The sequence below is a fragment of the Acomys minous genome (genome assembly GCF_964271855.1).
Source record: "Acomys minous genome assembly, chromosome: 6".
Lineage (NCBI taxonomy): Eukaryota > Metazoa > Chordata > Mammalia > Rodentia > Muridae > Acomys > Acomys minous.
The window spans coordinates 91,219,088-91,242,606 of NC_140487.1; the positions used below are offsets into that span (position 1 = coordinate 91,219,088).

At 38.7% G+C, this 23,519-nt stretch overlaps 1 protein-coding gene across 4 annotated transcripts in view; it reads left to right on the plus strand.

The window, feature by feature from the left end:
- Positions 1–370: 370 nt before the first annotated feature.
- The window catches only part of LOC311598964 (selection and upkeep of intraepithelial T-cells protein 2-like), a 332,195-nt gene continuing 309,046 nt past the window's right edge, over positions 371–23,519 (plus strand). For 2 of the 4 annotated variants that reach the window (XM_084784589.1, XM_084784584.1), the window contains exons 1-3: positions 371–682; positions 7,702–7,759; positions 11,337–11,417. In XM_084784589.1, the coding sequence (XP_084640715.1) occupies positions 7,753–7,759; positions 11,337–11,417 (88 nt within the window). In that variant the 5' untranslated portion in view covers positions 371–682; positions 7,702–7,752. The remainder of the gene's footprint in view (positions 683–7,701; positions 7,760–11,336; positions 11,418–23,519) is intronic. The other 2 variants (XM_084784591.1, XM_084784585.1) reach the window with 1 other exon arrangement.

Sequence of the window (23,519 nt, forward strand, 5' to 3'; positions counted from 1 at the left end):
GGGGTGGGACATAGGAGGAGAGGAGGAAGGTGGCTACAATTGGGATGCAAAGTGAATAAATAAATAAATAAATAAATACATTTTTGAAGTGCTTCTCCCATTCAGTGACCACCACCTGACTGAATATAGTGGAGCATTCATCAAGGAAACATAACAGATAGCTAGAAGTTTTAAAATATAGGGGCTGACTGAGAAAAAAAAAGTAAATGTTACTTATAACGGTAATTTCCAGAGCACATTATTGTTAACAGAGCAAGAAATCCCCTTGGTATTTTGAGAACTAGCATGTTTTAAAGGAACATTCTGGTGCAACTATGAAGAAACATGCCTTGTCTCAGGTATCACAATGAGCCAAGCGGATCATGTTAGAACAGGCCTCCTGAAAGCAGCAGAGAGCTCCTGAGTGGTAGCTACCGTGTGTGCTGCTAGTAAGCGTGCCCTCATGGGCTTTTCTACTTGAGAAAATAGTAGTCTTCCTGTTTTCTCTGAAGGATACTGATTTCATATTGACCAGAGAAAATAGCAAATTGGAGAAAATCAGTTGAATCTCTGAGAGAGTGGCAACTTTCTTCCACAGAAGGTGTTGGTGACTAAAGGTGAAGATGCTTTGCTGAACAACCTGAAAACACTGAGGATTGCTGAAGTGACATAAAAGAAATTCTCCTTGAATTCCGGAGCTCAAGTAAGTGATCTGGGTGTGGAGTATTTGGAGACAAGTCTAGACTTAGAGTTTTACAACTTGACAGTCTTTTCATTATAGAGTTAGGACTTAGAATGTTGGGACATAGGAATCTGACAGGCAGTGAAGTCCTTTAAAAGAGAGGATTTGTTTTCCTATTATATTATAAAATTAGGGTCAAGCGGTACCCCGAGATTCAGGAACAATATCATGTCCACAGTGTCCTCACCTCTCTTTATTTACCAGTTCTTTGAGGATTTAATACAATGATCATATATGATCATATTTACTCCCCTCCCCAGCTTCTCCAGGATACAGCTCCTTTCTTGTCTCTACCCAACTTTGTATCCTTTTCTTTTAAAGTAATATGTAGTACAGTTTGTGCTACCTTGAACCTGAGTGTCTTCCATTGACCACCTAGGGGCAACATCCTGAAAGGATTCTCACCAGTTATAAATTGCCTGACATTCAGGTCACAGCACCTAGGAACAAAACTTGCCCATACCACTTCAAGCTTCCTTTCATTCCACATACAAAATAGCCACATAATTTGATAGAATTGTACTCAATCATATAATTCTGGTATCATCATAGATTGCACTGTTTTAAATTCAAGTTCAAAATCATCATGACTTATAAACAGGGACATAATTTAATTTTGAATATTGATATATAATTTACAAATTTGCTAGACACATCCTTTCAGATTTTTCATGAGTATAACCATTCATACTGGCAGTCACATAGTATGTCAACTCAGATGGCACTTTTATGCTATCAATTATTTACTGAAAAATAATTAATCAGAGTCTCAAATTACACTGAGTACTTTAGATTTGCCATGAGGGAAATCCATCTAGGCTTCCCATCTTAATTCTGTTTGGGATTTCTACTGGGATGTCTACAGAGATTGTCAAGTGATTGTCAGTTGATCCTGAAGGGGAAATTGGTTTATTTTTTTAATTTAAATTTGTTTAAAAATTTATTCACTTTACATCTCAATTGTAGCCTCCTCCCTGGTCTCTTCCCAGTCCAACTCTCCCTCCCTCTTGCTTCCCTACTCCCCTCCCCTAGTCCCCATAGAGGGAGAGCCCTCTCCCCTTCTAACTGACCCCAGCCCATCAAGTGTCATCAGGACTGCCTGCAGCGTTCATTGCTGGGCATGACTGATGATTATTTTTCTCTTCAGTATTGTGGTTGTCACCTTCCCACATGGTGAAACTAGACAGTAAGAATGATGTTTTCAGGTCACAGTAGCTTAATATCTTCATGTTTATAGCTCAAGTATATGATGTCTTCAGCAACAGAGGGTGTTTGCTCGCAGATTTGTTGAGAGGGTTTTAACATCAAGGTATGGAGATTCATCAATACACTATAATGTTTGAGGATCTATGTGATCTCAGTGACTAAGAATTCCAAAGGAAGTAATTCATTCCTCGGCCTGGGTCTTTAATTTGGTAGCTTGTGATGTCTAGTGGGAGAATGTCGGCCTGTTATAGATTAACTCTATTTTTGTTAACCTGTGTTTATACCTATGGATATAAGTCTAAACAGTAGTAAATTTCTATATGGCTTTTTGAAAGTTCTTTAGTGTTGTTTATCCTTCCCATTATTGCACTTTGGCCTCCATCCCTAACCCCAATTATTTGTATTAACCATTTAAATTAGGCATTCTAGCCCTCCTCCTTGAGTACTCTTTCTCATAGCCCTCTAGTAATTTTTTGACCTTTATGAATATTTCAAATAAAACACAATATCTAAAAACCCAAAACTAACATTCACAAATGACAAAAAAAAACCCGTGATTTTTATTTTCTAGGTCTGGAGTACCTCACTCAGAATATCTGTGTATCTTTCTAGGTCTGGGTTAACTCACTCAGGATGATCATTTCTAGTTCCATTCATTTGCCTGCAAATATCAAGGTTTCCTGGTTTTTTAATAGCTGAGTAGTATTCCATAATGTAAATGTGGAAGTTTCTTTATCCATTCTTCAACCGAGGGACATGTAGGTTGTTTCCAGAGTCTGGCTATTATGAATAAGGCTGCTTTGAACATAGTTGAGCAAATGTCCTGGTTGTATAGTAGAGCATTTTTGGGTATATGCCAAGGAGTGGAATAGCTGGGTCTTGAGGTAGCCTATTCCCAATTTTCTGAGAAAGCACCACACTGACTCCCAAAGTGGTTGTACAGGTTTGTACTCCCACCAGCAATGGAGTGTTCCACCTTTTCCACAGCCTCACCAATGTCTGCTATCACTTGAGTTTTTTATCTTAGCCATTCTGATGGGTGTACGATGGAATATCAGAGTTGTTTTGATTTGCATTTCTCTAATGATTAAAAGGATTTTCAGCATTTCTTTAAGTGTTTCTCAGCCATTTGATATACCTTTGTTGAGAGTTCTCTGTTTAGCTCTAAACCCCATTTCTTAATTGGGTTATTTGGTTTGGTGTTGTTTAATTTCTTGAGTTCTTTATATATTTTGGATGTTAGACCTTTGTCAGATGCAGGGTTGGTGAAGATCTTATCCCAATATGGAGGCTGTCCCTTTGTTCTGTTGACAGTGGCTTCTGCCTTGTGGATGCTTCTCAGCCTCATGAGGTTTCATTTATTAGTTGTTTAACTTAGTGCTTGGGCTGTCGGTGTTCTGTTCATGAAGTTGTCTCCTGTGCCAATGAGTACCAGGCTCTTCCCCACTTTTTCTTCTAACCAATTTTGTGTCTCTGGTTTCATGTGGAGGTCTTTAATCCACTTGGACTTGAGTTTTGTGCATGGTTATAAATATGGATTTAATATCATTTTCTACATGTAGACATCAAGTTAGACCAGCACCATTTGTTGAAGATGCTATCCTTTTTCCATGGAATAGATTTGGCTTCTTTGTCAAAAATCAAGTGCCCATTGGTGTATGTAATTGTTTCTGGGTCTTTGATTTGATTCCAATGATGAGCCAGCCTATAGCTATGCCAATACCATACTCTTTTAATTACTCTTGGTCTTTCTATAGTACAGCTTGAGATCAGGGATGGAAATTCCTCCAGAAGATCTTTTATTGTACAGGATTGTTGTACTATTCTGGGTTTTTTGTTTGTTGGTTTTTACATATGAAGTTGAGAATTTATATTTCAAGGTCTTTAAAAATTGTGTAGATATTGAATAATTGTGTAATGATTACATTGAATCTGTAAATTGCTTTTGGTAAGATGGCCATTTTTACTATGTTAATATTCCTGATCCACAAACAAGGAGGTTCTTTCCACCTTCTGAAGTCATCTTCAATTTCCAACTTCAGAGACTTGAAGTTTTTTTCATACAAGTCTTTAACTTGCTTGGTTAGAGTAACTCCTAGATATTTTATATTGTTTGTGGCTAATGTGAAGGGTGTAGTTTTCTTACTTTCTTCCTCTGCATGATTGTCATTTGTGTCTAGGAAAGCTACTGACTTTTTTGAGATAATTTTTTATCCAGCCAGTTTGCTGAAGGTGTTTATCAGCTGTTGGCATTTCCTGGTGGAATTTTGGGCATCACTCACATACACTATCATATCATCTGGGAATAGGGATCCTTTGATATTCTTTTGTTGTCTTATTGCTCTAGCTAGAACTTCAAGAACTATATTGAAGATATATGGAGAGAGTGGGCAGCCTTGTCTAATCCCTGATTTTAATGGAATTTCCTTGAGTTTCTCTCCATTTAATTTGATGTTGGTTATTGGATTGCTGCATATAGCCTTTATTATATTTAGGTATGTGCCTGGTATCCTGATCCCTGCTTTCAATGTGTCCCATAAATTTGGGTATGTTGTACCCTTATTTTCATTGAATTTTAAGAAGTGACTAATTTCTGTCTTTATTTCTTGCCTGACCCAGGTGTCATTAAGTAGAGAGTTGTTCAGTTTCCATGTGTGTGTAAGCTTTTTGTTATTTCTGTTGTTGTTGGTCTGATGTGATACAAGGTATTATATCAATTTTCATATATTTGTTGAGACTTGTTTTGTGACCTAGTATATTGTCAATTTTGGAGAACATTCTATGAGGAACTGAGAAGAACATATAATATTTTCTGTTTGGGTGAAAAGTTCTGTAGATATCTGTTAATCTATTTGATTCATGACATCAGTTAGTGTCATTATTTCTCAATTTAGCTTCTATTTCATTGGCCTGTCCTTTGGTGAAAGTGGGGTGTTGAAGTCTCCCACTATTAATGTGTGGGAATTGATGTGTTATTTTAGGTTAGTTAATATTTCTTTTACAAATGTGTGTGCCCTTGCATTGAGGGATTCGATGTTCAGAATTGTGATGTCATCTTGGTTGAATTTTCCTTTAATGAGTTTGAAGTGTCCTTCCTCATATATTTTGATTAATTTTGGTCAAAAGTTTATTTTATTAGATATTAGAATGATTATATCAGATTGCTTCTTGTGTCTGTTTGCTTAGAAGACCCTTTCCCAGGCTTTTGCCCTCAGGTAATGTCTATTATTGTGGCTGAGATGTGTTTCATGAATGCAACAGAATTTTAGGTCTTGTTTATTCATCCATTTTGTTAGTCTGTGTCTTTTTTATTTGGAAAGTTGAGACCATTGATGTTGAGAGAGTTTAATGACTAGTGACTGTTACATCCCTTGCTTTTGATGTTGATTGCAGTAGAGTGTGTGGTTATGTTTTGCAACAATGAAATTATTTCCTGTGTTGTTTTGGTTATAGTGTGTCATTTTGTGTTGGAATTTTCCTTCTAGTAACTGACCTTCTGAAGGTCTGGACTTGTGGATAGGTTCTGTTTTAATTTGTTTTTGTCATGGAATACCTTGTTTTCTCTATCAGTGGTTATTGAAAGTTTTGCTGGGTATAGTAGTCTAGACTGGCATCTGCGGTCTCTTAGGATTTGCAGGACCTCTACCCAGGCCCTTCTAGCTTTTATGGTCTCAGCTGAGAAGTCAGGTGTAATTCTGGTAGGTTTGCCATTATATATTACTTGGCCTTTTTCCCTTACTGCCTTTAATATTTTTCTTTGTTCTGTGTATTTTGTGTTTTGATTATTATTTAGTGGAGGGTTTTCTTGTCTGGCCTATTCTATTTGGTGTTCTGTAGGTCTCTTGTATGTTTATATGCATTTCTTTCTTTAACTTGGGAAAGTTTTCTTCTATGATTTTGTTGAAAATATTTTCTGGGACTTGGAGCTGGACGTCTTCTTTTTCCTCAATTCCCGTTATCCATCCCTTTCATCATTTCATGGTGTGCTTGATTTCTTGGATGTTTTGTGTCAGGAATTTTTCAGACTTACCATTTTCTTTGATGGCTGCATCAAAATTTTCTATTGTATCTTCTACAACCAAGGTACTTTGCTCCATATCTTGAATTCTATTACCTCTGCATTTCCTGTTTGCTTCTCTAAGTTCTCTTGTTCCCAGCTTTCTTCTGTCTGTGCTTTTGTCTTTGTTTCCATTTTTATCTTCAATCATTTTATTGATTTCCTTCATCTGGTTGTTTGCATTTTCCTCCAGTGATTGCTTCATTTCCTCTCTACTGGCTTATGTCATGGCCTCTCTAAAGTTCTCAATGTTTGGATATATTTTCCTGTATTTTTTACATATTTTATTCATTTCCACCCTTCATCTTCATTACTAAGGAGTTGATGTAATTTTCTTGTGCTTCTATTGTATTTGAGTTCCCAGAGTTGAGTTCTTTTTGGTATAGCTGGGTTCTGGAGATGCCATATTATTCTGACTTTTGTTGTTTGTGGTTTTATGCTGGCCTTTATTCATCTTGCTGTTTCTGACAATGGGATGTAGTTTCTGGTGTCCTTCACTGATCATTGAGAAGAGTTCATTGGTGAATGTTTATAGGTCAAGACCCCTCACCTTTGGAGATGAAGTATCCCTTCCCTACATCAGGCAGGTGACCTGGTTTCAGCTATGGGGGACTTTGCTCCACACCCTGGGCTCCTCACTGGGCCTGAAGAGGCTAGTTCTGCTGCTCTGCAGCTGAAGGTTCAGTCCAAGATAGTAGGTACTATCTGCCTTTGGCTAGGCTATGGAGACCCTGTCCATGGCTACTGGGGCCCTGGGACCTCGCTTCAGTCCCTGGGACCTTGCTTCAGTCCACCTGAGAGTGTAGGAGCTGCCTGCTGGCTTTGGCTTCTGCTCATTCTCTCTCAGGCAGTGATACCTCGGTTCATTCCACTAGAGAGAACCAGAACCACACCATGGCCAAGAAAGTGTCTGCAGCCACCTGGGCCCCCATGTCAGCCCTAAGTCCCTCCATGGACTGGCAGGGTGATCTGAAGTCAGATATATCCCAGTTACACACTGTATTCCTCCCTGTGCCAGAAGACCCTGACTTTGTTGCTCTGTAACCCACAGTTCAGACAGAGAGAGTGCAGGCATAAGATGTGTTGAGTGTTGGAGACCCAGCTTGCAGCCACAGGACCTTGGAGCTTTCTGTGGACTGGTGGGGTGGTGTGAGGTCAGATCCATCCATTGTCCTGGGTTTTTCCCTGGGCCAGAAGATCCAGCCAACAGCCAACAGCCAACAGCTCAGTCCCAGATACAGATTCTGAGATAAAGAGCACAGCTGAAGCTCGCAGGCAAGTATGTAGCCAGTACCTGGGGACTGGGAACCTGTCCTCCGTGGACCAGTTGGATGGCTAGAGGCCAAACCCAAGTGTGTGCTGCACCACGTGGACCCCTTTCACCTAAGGCTTCCAGGTCTTGTGGTCTGTAGGTCCCACCTTGGTCCCTAGGCTCAGTCCTGCATTTCAGACTCTGTGCTTAGTCAGCACTGCCATCTTAGACCCTCTGTGGGAGTATTTTGAATTGTCTACTTTAATTTGTGTCTTCAAAATATTGCTGCTCTGTCAGTCTGGGAAACTACTGTGCTCTTTTGCTCAACTGGTCTCACTGGTCATTTTGTTTTGAGTTTATTGTTAATTATTATTAACTGCGTGAAGCTTTCTAGAATGCCTCATCTGAACTTAAGGACTTTTACTTCTGTTTCTAAAACCCCATTTCCTTTTTATGTACACACAGGTCCAGCATTCAAAATACATTCATTATAGATTTTCATTCAGCACACCATACATGACAGGTATGGTCAGATTTTGTTTTGCTTTTTCCTTGGGTGAGCCTTGCTAGTACTTGAGTAATACCAGATGCAGTCAGAGAGATAAACAAAGATTTCATTTGTGGGTTGATAAGACCAGCCTTATAGAAACTTCCCTGGAGAGCAGGCTTAAGTAACAGGCTTGCAGAATCACGTGGGCAGAGTTTCAGTGTAGGAGATGGGTGTTGGCAGTTATTTTCCCTGATCTTCATTTAACTCTGACATGGTATGGCATCAGGAAATCTTTTGAAGGATTATCAGAAACTCAGACAACTCAAGTAATGCTTTCATAGGGACAACAGAGACATGGAGTCATCAGGTGTAGGTACACAAGGGGACTTAGTAAGCTTTTAGAGTATGCATCTATCTTCATGGATGATTTTTATTTCTTCTATTTTTCTTCCTTGTGCCCCAAGGAGAAATACTTTCTCCCTAGAAACAAGTTCCTAGAACATAAACAGAAGTATATTTTAAGACTAGTAAAATTTGAGGTTCAGAAAGATAGAGAGTTAGTTCCTTCTGGGGGCAGGGACCTCCCAAGTGTTCTTTAGGGTTCAGTTGGAAATCGGAATGTTCTGTATTATTGTTTGAATGGAGCTAAAGAAAATATATTCCTATTGCTATTATTTCTCAGCCACACAATAGTGAGACATCTGCCTATTCATGATTTTCTCAAGAAGAGTAATTTCTCTATTGTGTCTAGTTGTGATAAGTAAAACAGGAAGAGAATATATGAGGTGTCCCTTTTGTGTTATTAAAATGTGTTCTTACAACTGTGTCCTGACAACCTTACTTTCTAAAATAGGACAGCACAAATAGACAAATATTTCATCATCTTAGTCATACACAGAAGTTTAAAAAGTTGATTTTCTAGAAATAGCTTCACAAGCAGGACTGGAACATTGGAATTATTGGACAGTCGATGTAGAAGAGGTAATTTTTTCAGGAATTCCACCCTAGACAATGAACTACAGACAGCTAATGACTCTTGGGACAAGCAAATTACCCTCTCCCAGGAATGAGCCCCCTTATTCACTGCTCAATGTAGAGTGCTCAACTTAGAAAACATACAAACAAGAAAAAATGACTCAGTATGCTGTGTTTATATATATTTGTGCATTATATATACATACATACATATGCACTCACACATACACACATGTATATATACTATATACATACTAATATATATGTATATACATAAATGTAAGTGTGTGTAGCAATAATAAAGAAAAGTGGGCTGTTGGCTTGATAGGGGGTGAGATGAGAGAAACTGTTTACATTACAATTTATAACAGTAGTAAAATTACAATTACAAAGTTTGAACAAAAATACTTTTGTGTTTGAGGGCCAACTTAACATAAGGAAGTTTATTAAATGATTGCAACATTAGGAAAGTTGAGAACCACTGACATACGTATATGCAAGTAAAACACACACACACAAATGATTTTTTAAAAAATTGTAAACCTATTTGATATATATGAAAATTTTTACTTTATTTATTCTTATTCAAGATGGATATATCATAAATATTTTTATTTTTTCTTAAAATAAAAACAAATCAGTTGAAAGTATAGCTTATGTTTAACTTCTCATTCAAATTTCCATTTTTCATAAGCCTAATATCTAGCTTGCTGTATATGTGACAGAAATAAAAAGGCTATCACATTTAACTGCTGTGTCAAAAGGCCAAAATACTAAGTAATTGAAAAAGCTTTCACATTTGACTAGGCAACTTCTTTTTCATTTTAACTAACTGTAAGTTCCCACAAATATGCCTTTAATTATGAGTTCTGCAAAAGAATAAACTCAGAACAATGAGTATAAGAAAGAAGGTCATGTACCTTTCTTAAAGGCCAACACGATTACTCTAATAACTGTAAGGATAAATGTGTTTCATAACTTATCATATAATTAAATATAGTTAAATGTGACAAACACATTACTGGACCTTTGAGATGTGCATATGTTTGGCAATTCTATAAGCTAGCCTGGAGAGACAGGAGACCTGATAAAGCTTCCAAACCCAGAAGACAAGATCAAACCTGTGAGGATGTGATCTTCTGATGAGGAAGAAACATCTGGATGAGTCTAGTCATTAGATGGAACATTCCTAAAACTAGGACCACCAGATTTAGCAAATATAAATTTCAGGATAATAAATACCATGAGGTGAAGAACTGTAGGAAAGTTATTCATTGACTGAAAGTGAGGCCTAATTGTAGGTAACTTTGCTTGGAAGCCAGTAGAAAAGTATGGGGATGGCACAGCTCTATCTAATTAAAACAGTGAAACCAGAACGGTTGCCAGGTGTTTATCTAGCAAAACTGAGACACATGATGCAATCATCATCATTCCATCTTTCTCTTTCTGTCTTGATCTCCACATGCTTGGGGGGTGGTGGTGTTGCTTTCAATATTTGTACAACTTGAAGATAATGTATTGATGGAAAAATTTCTTATGGATTATGGCTTCTCCAGGTGTTATGCTTCTATGCTTCCCCAAGAAAGCCCTGACTACACTACCCCACCTGCTTTTAGGGAGATATCTTTGTTTTGCTGATTTGAAGGTTTTCCTTACATCTCTTTATGAGGCTCTGACTCCATGGTAATCTTATAATGTCTACCCTTGTACTTATTCAGGAACAAGATAATCAGAACAAAGTAAACTTTAAAAAATAAACTAAATTTGCTGGGCTAGAGGAGTTGACAGCAAATCAACTTAAAAGCCTCTTCCCTCTATATGCTCAGACAATTATGTGCAATATAATACTGGGGGCTGCATATACTACCCCCTCAAGAAAAAGATATATCAACAAAATTAGAATGGATAGAGTTATTTATGCCCTACACAGGGACTTATACTGACTGATTGACAAAAAAAATGGTGTGTGTAACTGATAAAGTAATGAAGTTTAAGACGCTCCTTTCCTAGAAAAGTGAAGCTGTATATAGGGCCACTGTGGTGTAATATGACCAAGCAGTAAAAGAAGACCAAAAGAAGATATATAAATAAGTTCTACAAATATATAAAATATAAATACAGTATTATGCCAGACATTGAATAACTCCAGAAACTTTGGCCTGAATACTTTTCTTGGGCCTAATGGCAATTGGCTGATAATACACTGTTTGGGATACAGCAATATGCTGAGGCTGGCTGGCTGGGAGATGTTTTTTCTGCCTACTATCTTTGAATCCATAGGATCCTTAAAAGTTGGGTTATATGGTTCATTAGGAAAATTTATTGAAAAAGACAATTATGGTCTGTCACAGTTTATCAATGATGACTAAATTTATGACCTAGAGGAAGTTATAACACACGACAGGGACAGAAATGACATGATTTATGTTTTGGAACAATATGACCCTGTGCGTGCCTGCTGAGTTCTGTATAAATAAAGAAGCACCCTTTCTGCCAATCAGTCAGGCTGCAAGATTCCCCCAAGCCCCTTGCCTGATTCCTCCTTCTCACACCCATACTAGACCCTGGCATGGAGGTATTTGATTTCTGAAACTTTTTGTGTTTTCACTGGTCATTAACTTGTGTCTCATCACAGGTGTAATGGGAGCTACAGGAATATGTCTTGCTGCACACTGCATTGTCTTATGCCTCCTCCAGATGACAACACTGAGTTCAGGTATGAATCTCTTACTTGCTCTCATGAGCATTAAAATGTTAAGTACTCCAGAAAAATCAGGGTATGGTAAAAAAAAAAAGGACAGGGTTTTAAACCATCATTCCTAACATTTGAATGTAGCAATAGAGTGAAGACAGTCACAAAAGTATCAAGCTTAGAAAAACAAGTAATTATGTCTAACCAGCATATATTCTTTTATTGGATTTGTGTCAACTTCCATGAAGAAAGTACAATGAAAAAAACCCAAATACTTCCCTTGAGGATTCAATATTCTAACTGAATGCACAGGGCTTATATCTAACTTTTTTTTGGGGGGGGGAGCATTCAAGACAAGGTTTCTCTATGTAGTCTTGGCTGTCTTGGACTCACTTTGTAGAGAATCCTCGCCTTGATCTTATGTCATTCTTCCTTCTTCTATATCCTGAGTGCATGTTTACACTGAAGAATTGATACATGTCATGACCCCTCAAGTGAAGTCTATGACAAATGCTGTTGCACAATCCTAGTCAATGACCCCTGCATAGGGAGAGCCTCCAGGAATGGGTCTGATGTTCCTGCCAGGAGTAATTTATTGCAGCCCTCTTTTTTCTCATTGTGTTGGCATATTCTGTGTCTATTCTTCCTCCTAATCTTACTCCCATACCAGGACCCTTCAAACATGATGACATTTCTATGAAATGCCCTAACCTGGGACTGCAGCCAGGGACCATTCAGGCCTGGAGTTCACCACCAAGTTCTGCTCCACTTATTAAAAGAAATATGGCTAAGAATTAATAATTAGTTACTAATTTATATTATGTCTTACAAAGAAATAAAGTGTTTCAGAAAGCTCCAAATAGTGGTACTCAGATATTAGAAAGGAGAATTAAGAAAAAAAACTGGCTTGACACACAGATGTTGGACAGAAAGTTGCATTAATGAGAGAACATTGGCCCTTGACAAAGAGAGAACATGCATGCTGACACCAAGCCAATAACTTAAGAATGATGACATCTTATTTTACATTCTGTACCCTGTATTATTTCATTTAAAGCTGGTAAATAAAAAATGACAACACTATTACTTTACATTTTATACTTTGTACTGTGTATGCCTGATTGCTTCACTGACTCCCTTGAATCTATCCCATGGGAAATGTAGGCACAAAGCATTCCCTGTTTCAAAAAATATGTATAAAAATGTAGACTGCTTGCCTACAAAATACACTCAGATTCAAACTATCTCTGGGTTTGTTTCTGTTTGTCACCACCGAATCCTTGTACACTGATGCTTTGAGAACTCCTATTCCCAAGGGCCTATGCCTGACTGAGATAGTCCATGACAGATACAGGCTGCAGATACATATTAGAATCTGTCTGAGTTAAGAATACAGTGAGGAGGAAAGATGAAGGAAGAGGAAAAAGGCTAAAAAAGTGAGAATAGAATTTGACTTTCTAGGGAAATCTAGCCCAAGCACAAATAAATACAGATTACTTGGACACATTCAAAAGAAAGGACTTAGACAACAAATGATTTAAAAAAGATGTAGAATATTATAGCAAAAGCTGATGTTCAAGAATAAAATCTCACTGATGTACATTTACCTGGGTTTCACCCATATTATACTCATTCCTGGTACTAGAAGTTTCATTTGTTAATGAGACACTCCCAGTTGTAGCCTTTATCTCCTCAATTACTTGTTGATTTTATCTGGATTTACACACACACACACACACACACACACACACACACACACACACACACAACCAGTTTAGCAATTTTCTACTGTAAGAGATTTTTATATGATCCTTGAAATGGGCCTTAGTTTTAGCCATCTCCCTTAGCTCCTCTGCACTCCCTCTCCGCTTTTTATCTTCCCATTGCATCACGAGTCCAACCATAGCTACATATTTTATTTTCCCTTTCTAGAAAAGTTCGTCCTTGCCCCATAATTCCTTACTCTTTACCTAGTATCTGTGGTTATATTAGCTTTTCTATTGAAGATTTAAAATCTAACACCCACATAGAAGTCGATGCATACCTTAATTGTATTTATGTGTTTGCGATACATCACTCAGAATATTTTTCTAGCTCCATCCATTTAATTGTGAATTTCATGATTTCATGTTTTTACATGGATGATTAATAACAGTCTGTCACATAGGTATACAATAATTTCTTTATCTTTTCATCCATTGAAAACATCAATGCTGTTTTCAATTTCTGAATGTTATTTATAGAGGTGCAATTAACATGACTGAATAAGTGTCTCTGTATTAGGATAAAGCATTCTTTGGATATGTGCTCAAGAGTGGTATAGCTAGATCTTGAGGTAGATTTGTTCTCAGCTTCCTGAGAAACTATCACACTGATTTCTTTAGTGGCTGTGTGAGTGTAAACTTCCACCAGTAATGGATTTTTGTGCCTCTTACATTACATCCACCCAGCATGAGTTGTCTATTACTTCTTTTATTGACAAGTGTAATTGATGGGTGCAAGATATGATATCAATGTAGTTTTGATTTACATTTCACTTACAACTAAGGATTTTGAACATTTCTTTAAGTGTTTCACAGCCATTTGAGAAGTCCCTGTTTAGATTTTATCCCACTTTAAATTGTGTTATCTGGGTTTTTTTTTTTTTTGATGCAAGGTTTCTCTGTGTAGCCTTGGTTGTCCTAGACTAGCTTTGCAGACCAGGTTGGCCTAAAACTCACAGTGATCTGCCTGCCTCTGCCTCCCAAGTCCTGGGATTAAAGGCATGTAACACCATGTACCTGTAATTGCATTATTTGTATTTGGCAATCTTGAAGTAAACATCTTTCTTATCTTGGTGAGTCTAAAATTCTGAATGTAAATCAATCTCTAGCATGTCACATCTCTATCAGCTTAAAATATCTATCTAGACCTAAAAACATCTCAGCCCCTAAACAATTAAGCTTAATTGTAAAACTAAACTATCTTGGTTTCAACCTTATCAGAGACTTGATATGGTATACAATTAATTACCCGAGTAAACCGGAAGTATAGGTTAGCAGCTTCCAAAGTGAAAAAAATGACAGAGACAATTTGTTAAAACTCTTTATATCGTTGGAGCATCACCTTGAGCCTTCTATCCCAGTATATCGAGGAACTATTGAGGGCTTATTTACTCTGTCTTGGCAGACTCTGCGTGCATCCAAGCTTGCTTATTTTTAGGCAGAATTCTGTCTGTACCGAAACGGGGCCTTTTAGCATTATGCTTCAGTCTGCCTCCCTGTGATGTCATTGCTTACTTGCCGTGCAGGCGTGGTCCTGCCCATCACTATATAAATGGACAAATTCTCCTCATGGTCCTTCTCTCTTCCCTCTACTCCCACTCTCTACCCTTGGTTTCTTACCCCTTTACCACATTTCTCTCTTCACCTGTCTCTGTCTCCCCCTTGTGTACCCCTCCCCTTTACTTCTCTCCCCATGATCACTTAATAAACCCCATATAACATAATATCTGCTGCCTGATACCTTATTATCTTATCATCTTATTGTATTACATCTTTATATCATAAAAGGACATTTTCCCAGTGATTGGTTTGCCACATTTGAAGCAATGCCCAGATTTTTTAAATTTTTAAGTATTTTAGGTTCTATCCATCTACCAAAAGTATAGTTAATTAAAAAAATCTTTCTGCAAATTATAGTGTCCGTTGTTGTGCAGAACAGTTTCAGTTTCAAAAGGTCTCATTTATTGTTTTTGTTCATGCCTGTACTAATGGTGTTCTGCTCAGAAAGTCTTTTCCAGTGCTAATGAATTCAAGGCTATTTTTCACTTTCTCCTGTATCAAACCCAGTGTATCTGGAGTCATAGTGGGGTCCTTGATCCATTTGTAGCTAAATTTTGTGATGAGTGATATGTATGGATCTATTGTCATTCTTCTATAACCATGCGGTTTGATCAGTACCATTTGTTAAAGATGCTATCTTCTTTCCAGTGTGTATTTTTGGCATATTTATAAAAATTAAAAGGAGTCTATACGTGTATGACTACCTATGTCTGGGTCTTCAGTTTGATTCCAGTGATGAATGTGTTTTGTTTTGTTTTAATATCCTGATGCTTTTGTTATTATAGATACATAGAACAAATTGAGATGGTGGAGATGCCTCCAGAAGTTCTTTTTTTATTCAAGAGTTTTATAGCTATACTGGATTTTTGTGCTTCCATATGTAACTGAAAATTATATTCCAAGATATGTGCAGAAGTGTTTTGGAATTTTGTTGGGTATTGAATTGAATCTGTAGATTTCTTTTGATAGGATGGTCATTTTTACTTGCTTTTTTATTCATTAAGTTTGTTTTATGACAATTTTATACATGTTTATAATGCTTTCTGGTTACCCACCTTACCCTATTTTTGTCTCCAGCCTCCACTTGTCAATTTCCCCTCTTTACTACAGGTCTCTTTCCCATTATCATGGTTTCTTGTTTGTTTTGCTTTGTGGCCTACTGAGTTTAATCAGGGCCATTTGTGTGAGTGTAAGTATGGAGCTATCCACAGGAATCTTGTGAAACCATCAATGGGAACACATCTGAAGAGAATAACTCCTCCACCTCTGAATCCTTTCAATAGCCAACAGTTCAGCAGGGGGTGGGAGAAGGGCTACCTGAGCCCCTTCTGTACCATGACGGGCTATATACAGGTCCAGTCTTCTATAGGTCCAGATTAGGCAAACTCAGTTGCTGTGCATCCACAATTTCAAGGACTAGGTTGTACCCAGGTAACATAACATTTCACTACTCTTCTCTTTGTCCTCTAGTTTTTACATTCCTTGTATCTCTTTGTCCACAACATTCCCTGAACTTAGAGAGTTATTTTAGAAAAACTGACTTATGTATTTCTCTAGAGTTAGAAACACATCATCAATTTAGGTAGACAGTAGTAGTAAGTCACTTAGAACACATGACCTCCCCAACCAAATACTTTAAAATTTATTATTTGACAATTTAATTTTATATATACAAACACTGTATCTTGATCATATCCAACCCAAATCTTCACTTTCATTCTCTTTAGATTATATCACTACATCACCTTCCATCATTATATCCTTTATTTTTTCTGAATCCAATTAGTGCCATCTGCATGCACATGAGTGTGATACCATCTACCATCTGTAGCGTGGGCAATCTTTCAGCAGCCATGCCCTCAAGATATATGACTACTCCTTTCCCAACAGCTATCAGTTGCTTATATAAGTTTTTCAGCTACTGATATATCCTTATTAGTTGGAATGTTAACTAATTTGATCTTGTGGAGCTCTTCTTCTAGTAAAAATAGCTATTCTAATTCGTTAATGCAACATCCTTGTTGTGCCCAAAATATAGCATAACATTTTATAGCATTTCTCCCCAATCTTGCAGATCTTACATCTTCTCTTTCTATTTCAACCATTCCACTATGTTATGTAACTCTTAAGAGTATTGATATTAACACCTTATTTCTGGTTGATCACTAAGCTGTTGCAGAAAATTCATAGGCTATTTTTTATTAATAAAATCTTTTAGTTATTACAGCTGCATTACTCTCTAACTTGTTACAAATAAATAAATGATACAGACACCTGACAAATTTTAGGGAAGCCTTATTTTACCTGGAGCTGAGCAGATATTTTCCTCTAAGATACCTTGGTTACCACCAAGGCCCACAACCTATGCCATTGTTCTAATCATTTCCATCTGGGCTACTTCCCATGCAATATGCCCACAAATAATTGCATATGTTTTCCATCTGGGCTGCTCCTCTCCACAACATTCTCAGAGTTCACTTCCCCTGGTCTAGGTGATCTTTATCTAAACCATGGCTGCTCTTCTTCTTTGTCTCCCATCTCTCGCTCTCCTCCTTTTTCCCATGATCCTCTATTCCTTTATCCAGGGCCAAACCCTGGCTGTGCCTACCTTATTTCTCCCCTGCCCAGGTGTATAGGTGACTTTATTTAGCCAATCAGGGATAATTGGTGAACACTCCTTACATCATGTGGATACAGGAGACATTTCAACATTGATAACAATGCTTGTAGCAGGGCAGGAACCAAATCACAAGGCACTGAAAACAGTGCATGAAACCTTCCTCCAACACTTAGCAGTCACTTATTCTCAGCACTTTGGTCAGTTATAAACCTCTTTTTATTTTCATTTTTATTCTTATCTCATACATAACATCCTGACTACAGTTTCCCTTCTCTCTGATAGCCCAATTTTTCCTTCTCTCATGCCCCCACCTCTCCTCTCCCCCAAGTTCACCCTTAACTCTCAGAAAAAAAAAACAGGTCTCCCAGTGACATCAACCAAAACAGGGCATAAAAATTTAAAATGAGAACAGGCATATACCACCACATCAAGGCTAAAGAAGGCAACCGAATAGGGGAAATGGTTCCAACAAGCAAGCAAAATAGTCAGAAACAGCTCCTTGCTCCCAAGATTAGGGTTCTCAAAAGAACACCAAGCTACTCAGCCATAACTTATATGCAGAGGAGCTAGGTCAGACCCTTACGAACCCTGATCTCTTCAAACCCTTATGAGTTCCATTCAGTTGATTCTGTGGTCCTTTTTCTTGTGGTGTACCTGACCCCTCTGGTTTTTCCAATCCTCCTCTCCTTCCTCCTAAAAGGACTCCCCAAATTCTCTATAATGTTTGGTTGTGGGACTACACATCTGCTCCCATTAGTTGCTGGATGAAGTCTCTCTGGTCTCTCAAATTGTCATTTGAGAGAATACTCTGATGTCAGGACACGTTGTAGGTTGAAGGTTTTGTGGCAGGGTTAGTGTCCCAATCCCTCCACTTGAGGTCTTCCCTAGATACAGAAGATGGCTTGTTCAGCTCTGAGTTCTCTGTAGGCTCGATTTTCATCAATTATATTTTATTATGAACTTATTAAATAAGCCTACTTCTTTAACAAACTGACTAGTCAAAACATTCAGAAAAGGATACTAAAGAACACTACAATGAAACCTTGAGGATATCAGTCTTTGGCATAATCAGCAGGATTTCAGATCAGGAATTCCACCAAAGTTGCTGCTAGAACCAAAAGCAGCAGCTGAAACCTGAAGCCTCAGCTGGAGTCCAAACCTTGAAACTTTCCCTGGAGCAGTTCCTTTACGAGCCTCTTGAAGTTCAGGGATGAACAGCCAAAAACAAAGTCCCAACCAAAAACTCCTCTCGTGTTTTGAGTATGTGTGTATATATATGTTTTTTCCCCAAACAAACCTTTCACTTGGTTAGACTTACTCCTAGATATTTTATATTGCTTGTGGCTATCGTGAAGGATGTAGTTTTCCTAATTTCTTCCTCTGCATGATTTTGATTTGTATAAAGGAAGGCTAATGACTTTTTTGAGTTAATTTTGCATCCAGCCAATTTACTGAAGATGTTTATTGGCTGTAGGAGTTCTCTAATGGAATTTTGTGGGTTACTTATATACACTATCATATCATCTGCAAATAGGCATAATTTGACTTCCTTCTTTCCCATTTGGATCCCTTTGATCTCTTTTTGTTGTCTTATTGCTCTGGATAGAACTTCAAGAACTATATTGAAGAGATATGGAGAAAGTGGGTAGCCTTGTCTGATCCCGATTTTAGAGGAATTTCCTTGAGTATCTCTCCATTTAATTTGATGTTGGCTATTGACTTGCTGTGTATAGCCTTTATTATGTTTATATACATGCCTATTATTCCTGATCTCTCTAAAACTTTATACATTAGTGGGTGCTGGATTTTGTCAAATGCTTTTTCTGCATCTAAGGAGATGATCATGTGGCTTTTTTCTTTCTGTTTGTTTATATGGTGGATTACATTGATAGATTTCCACACATTAAACCATCCCTGCATGCCTAGAATGAAGCCTATGTGGTCATGGTGAATGATATCTTTGATATGTTCTTGTAATCATTTGTGTTCAGCAACATGAAACAGTGATTCTCCAGGTGTCCAGTTTGTCCACAGTTAGGCTGATCTATAGCAGATATTGGGAGAATTTTTCTCTGTGGCCAGAAACCACAATCTAGGATTGTGTCTAAGTCCTCTGAGACCTTGGGAATTACCATCATGATCTGGGAATCTCTGTTTTTTTTTTTATAATAAATTTACACTTGTTAGATGTCATATTCAGACTATCTCTGACAAGCTTGAGGGTCAGCATATCTAAGCTGACAAAGACAAAACAAAATTAACAACAACAAAAAAACCCAAAGTATGAATCATACTTCCTGGTGTGCACAGGTAGTGAGACTTTGGCATCTTGGCACACCATGGGAGTGACATGCTTTGTCTCTCAGACAAGCTTGAGGTTAAAAGAGGACCATTTTTTTTGAACAAAAAGTCATCATTTTTTCCCTAATGTCCACCTACAAATTGTGTGCTCTGGCTATAAATTTTTAAAAGTGAACTAGAACTAAATCCAGGGGGCTAGAGGTCACCTGTCCCATTTTGTCTGTTAAGGTCTCAACAAGGACCAAACACAGAATAGACAGAGTACAAACACACACAGAAACATTTAGCTAGTTGTTAAGAGAAGAAATTGGGATAGCTGCCATGAGAAAACTGGGCTAGGTGCAAAGAGGTATCTGCTAGCAGAATCAGTAAGGTGGCATGGAAATGTGCCTAGAGCCAGAAGTAAGCAGAAAGCTGAGCTTCTACCATAAAAAGAAAAAAACCTGAGAACTGGCTGCCAGGTAAACTAGCGAGGCAGCATGGGTACACACCCTCTCATGGAGCCAGGTTACTGAAAAAAGCTGAGCTGGCTGCCAAGAAATCTGGTCAGGAGGCACAAGAACACACCCTCTCACAGAGCTGCCTTACTGAGAAAAAACTGAGAGCTGATTGCCAAGAGAACTGGCTAGGTGGCAACTCGCCCTCTCATGAGCCAGGTTAGTAACCTACAGATGGAGACTCTCATCTTTTTCTACAGGGCACTGAACGTGTTCTGAGCCTTCCCACAGCTATGATCCTGTAGGCATCTGCTTGGCCACCTCTGGGTATTCAGATACCGGGGCACCTGAAAATGAAAGTAACATGTAACATGTAACAAGACACAAGGAACACAAACAGAACAAAACAATGACAGGACAGGAGCACTCAGGCACTTACCAACTGGCCTTGGGCCCTCCAGACCTGGGGGTCCTGAAGGTCTGGGGGTTCCTGGCCAATGCACCAAATATAATTCCCAAAGTGTGAAACCCTCAAAGACCACCAGGAATAAGTCAGATGCAAATCACACAGGGGCTCATTTATTAGTCAAGCTCAGAGCCTTCAACCTTCTTGTGAGGAGGGAAGATAGTGGCCCCTAGTGCTAGGGGAATGGGATTTTTAAGGGAAAAACCTCAGGCGGGGGCGAGGTCAGATTCCAAGCTGTTTCCAAGCCTTGCTGTTACATGATAGGTCAGAGGGGGTACATAATGTTTCCCTTTAAGCTGATTGGCTAGGAGACCAGGACTAAGTGAGGGGACCAGGGCCAGACCACAGGGGTGGGTTTTTGTACTGTCTGGTCATGGTGACCTGTGGCTCTGATTGGCTGGTCCCAGGTGTAAGCTCCTAGGAAAAGTTCATAGCTGTGTTTTTGTGGCTCTCCATGGAAACTCCCTGAGGGGAGGGGGGTCAGGTTCTCAGGCCCTGAACACAAAATGGTGTTGGTTTGCTCTCTACAACCTGACTGGTTGACATAAAAGCATCATTCTTCTTTTAGAAAGAGAAAAAGAACTCCATTTTCAGTTGCGAGAAGGTTTAGGTCTCATTGATTCTGGAATGCCACCATTTCCAAAGGGTCAATTTGGAGTTTATATTGTCTGAACCACTGGCTGGAGGTCCTGAATAAACTGAGAGGAAAACTGATAATACAGATTCAGTGAAGTGGCCAATCCTGCTGTCCTTCTTCCAACACTGGCAGTAATTCCTGCAACAGCCAGAAGGGGCAAAATTTGAACTGCTCACTGATGATAAGCAGTTAATCCAGTCCACAGCTGGGGTTGGTAAAGGTTCTTCTCCATGTATTTTTCCCAAATTGGAAAAGAGAAGTACCAGTGTGCAAGTCTTGACCAACCAGAACATAGATGATGACAGAACTGATTATGACAAAGAATTGAAGTGTTGTGAGCGGTAGGAAATTGGGGCTGAGATGGGGTATCAAGGATTATAGTTTTGCTGCGGTCTAGGGAACTTAACACTCCTAAAGAACGTGTCCTAGATACCATGAAACAGTTTGCCATGCCAAAGAGGGTTATATGAAAATGGTAGGGGGTTGTGGCAATGCTGGAATTAGGGCAGTTGATGATGAATGGAGAGGTAAGATTTCTTGACAGGATAATTTGGGATGCTGTCAGTGGCAGTACTGAGCTGATTTCAGGAGAAACACATAGCCAGAAATCTGCAAACTGGCCAGGCAGGGTGACATTATGGAGCTTGTAGACCGAGGTCAGAGTTTGAAGTAAAATGAAAGGACAGATTTGTATTGTGTAGGAGAGTGGATGTCAGAGAGGCAATGCCTTTGGAGGACTGTTTAATCACTTTCTTCACCTATTCCATGTCATAAGATTGGGTGATTGGAACATATTTTCTCTGGATATGAATTGTTCAGATGTGTAGAAGTGGTACTTGAACATCGAATTGAATTTTTCCAAGACAAGGTTTCTCTGTGTGGCAATGGGACTTGTTTGTAGATGAGGGAATTCCCTCAGTTTGTGTTTTCTTTATTGCTTCTATTTCCATTTTCAGTTTTTGAACAGTTTCCTTCAGCCATCTGTTTGTTTCTTGGCATTCTTGGCATTCTTTAAGGCATTTGTTGATTTCCTCCAATATTTTGTTTGTCTCTTCCTTGATTTCTCCAAGAGACCTCCCCTTTAAGGATCTTATCATCTTTCTAAAGTTGGTTTTAAGGTTATCTTCTTGTATTTGAGGTGCATTAGAATACTCATCCTTGCTGTTCTAGAAGAGCTGGTCATGTTTGTGCCATATTTACCTGGGTGTTCTTACACTTGCATTTAGATATCTTGGTTTGGGATAATTACAGATCTAGGTGCTGATTTCTGAGTTTGTATTTGTTGGAATGGTGCTTTGTTTCTTGGTTCTTGTTTCATGTTTAGTCTTCTGGTATTTGGAGCCTTGAGTTCTTGGAATGGCCTCTGAAGCAGTAGGGAGTCTTTGTCCAAGTTGAGGGCTGGACTGCTGGCAGCTAGCTTGGCTTTTGGTGAGCAGAGGGTCTCTGCCTAAGTTGGGGGGGTTGGCTACGGTGAAAAGGGAATGGGGATCAGAAGCATTAGTAAATGGAGGGGATTAGCTGGTGAATTGTCTATTTAGGACTCTTGGCAGTCTTTGGTGCAGTAGGGAGTCTCTGTCTGATTTTTCCCATTTTTCTAGATTTTCTGACCTGTACCAGTTCTTCAGATTGTTGTGGCCTGTGCCAGTTTTAACTGACCTGACTTGTAGCTAGGTACCAGGAGTTTACCAGGGGTAGAGGTAGGAGCATGCAAACCAAATATAGGATCTAGGGGGTGGAGGAGCTGCATAGACAGATGGGCCATTCACATGTTCTTCTGACTGGCATAGGATGTGTCTGGGCAGTAAAAGTACACTCAAGTTAGAGCAAGAGGCACAGTAGTAGGAGTGCATAGCAGTGGGGCATGATTAAAGGGAGCAATGTGTTGTAGAAATTGGTTATTAAGACATATAATTATTATGGTGGTTAGTCTTTAAACCACTGTCATATTAATAAAAGACACAGATACTTGTTAGATTTTCAATATGCCTATACATGGGAACTGGGAAGAAACTAATCAGCCCCACAAGCTATCTTTTACTTCCCAGCCACATATCCCATGCCATTTGTTGTAATTATCTCTATCTGGGTTACTCTCCATCCATCATTCCCATAAATATGTGCTCATAATTTCCATCTGTGCTGCTTCCTTCCATCATCAATCCTCAGAGCAAGCTACTCCCAGCCACATGCTTCTTCTTTCTGATAACTCATGGTGGTATCTATTTCTTCTTCCTCCTCTCCTTCCCTCTCCTTCTCATCCCCTCCCATGATTCTTTTGTCCTCCAAGCCTCTGAACCTTAGCTCCACCTCCCTCTCTTCTGCCATGCACAGATGTAGGCATT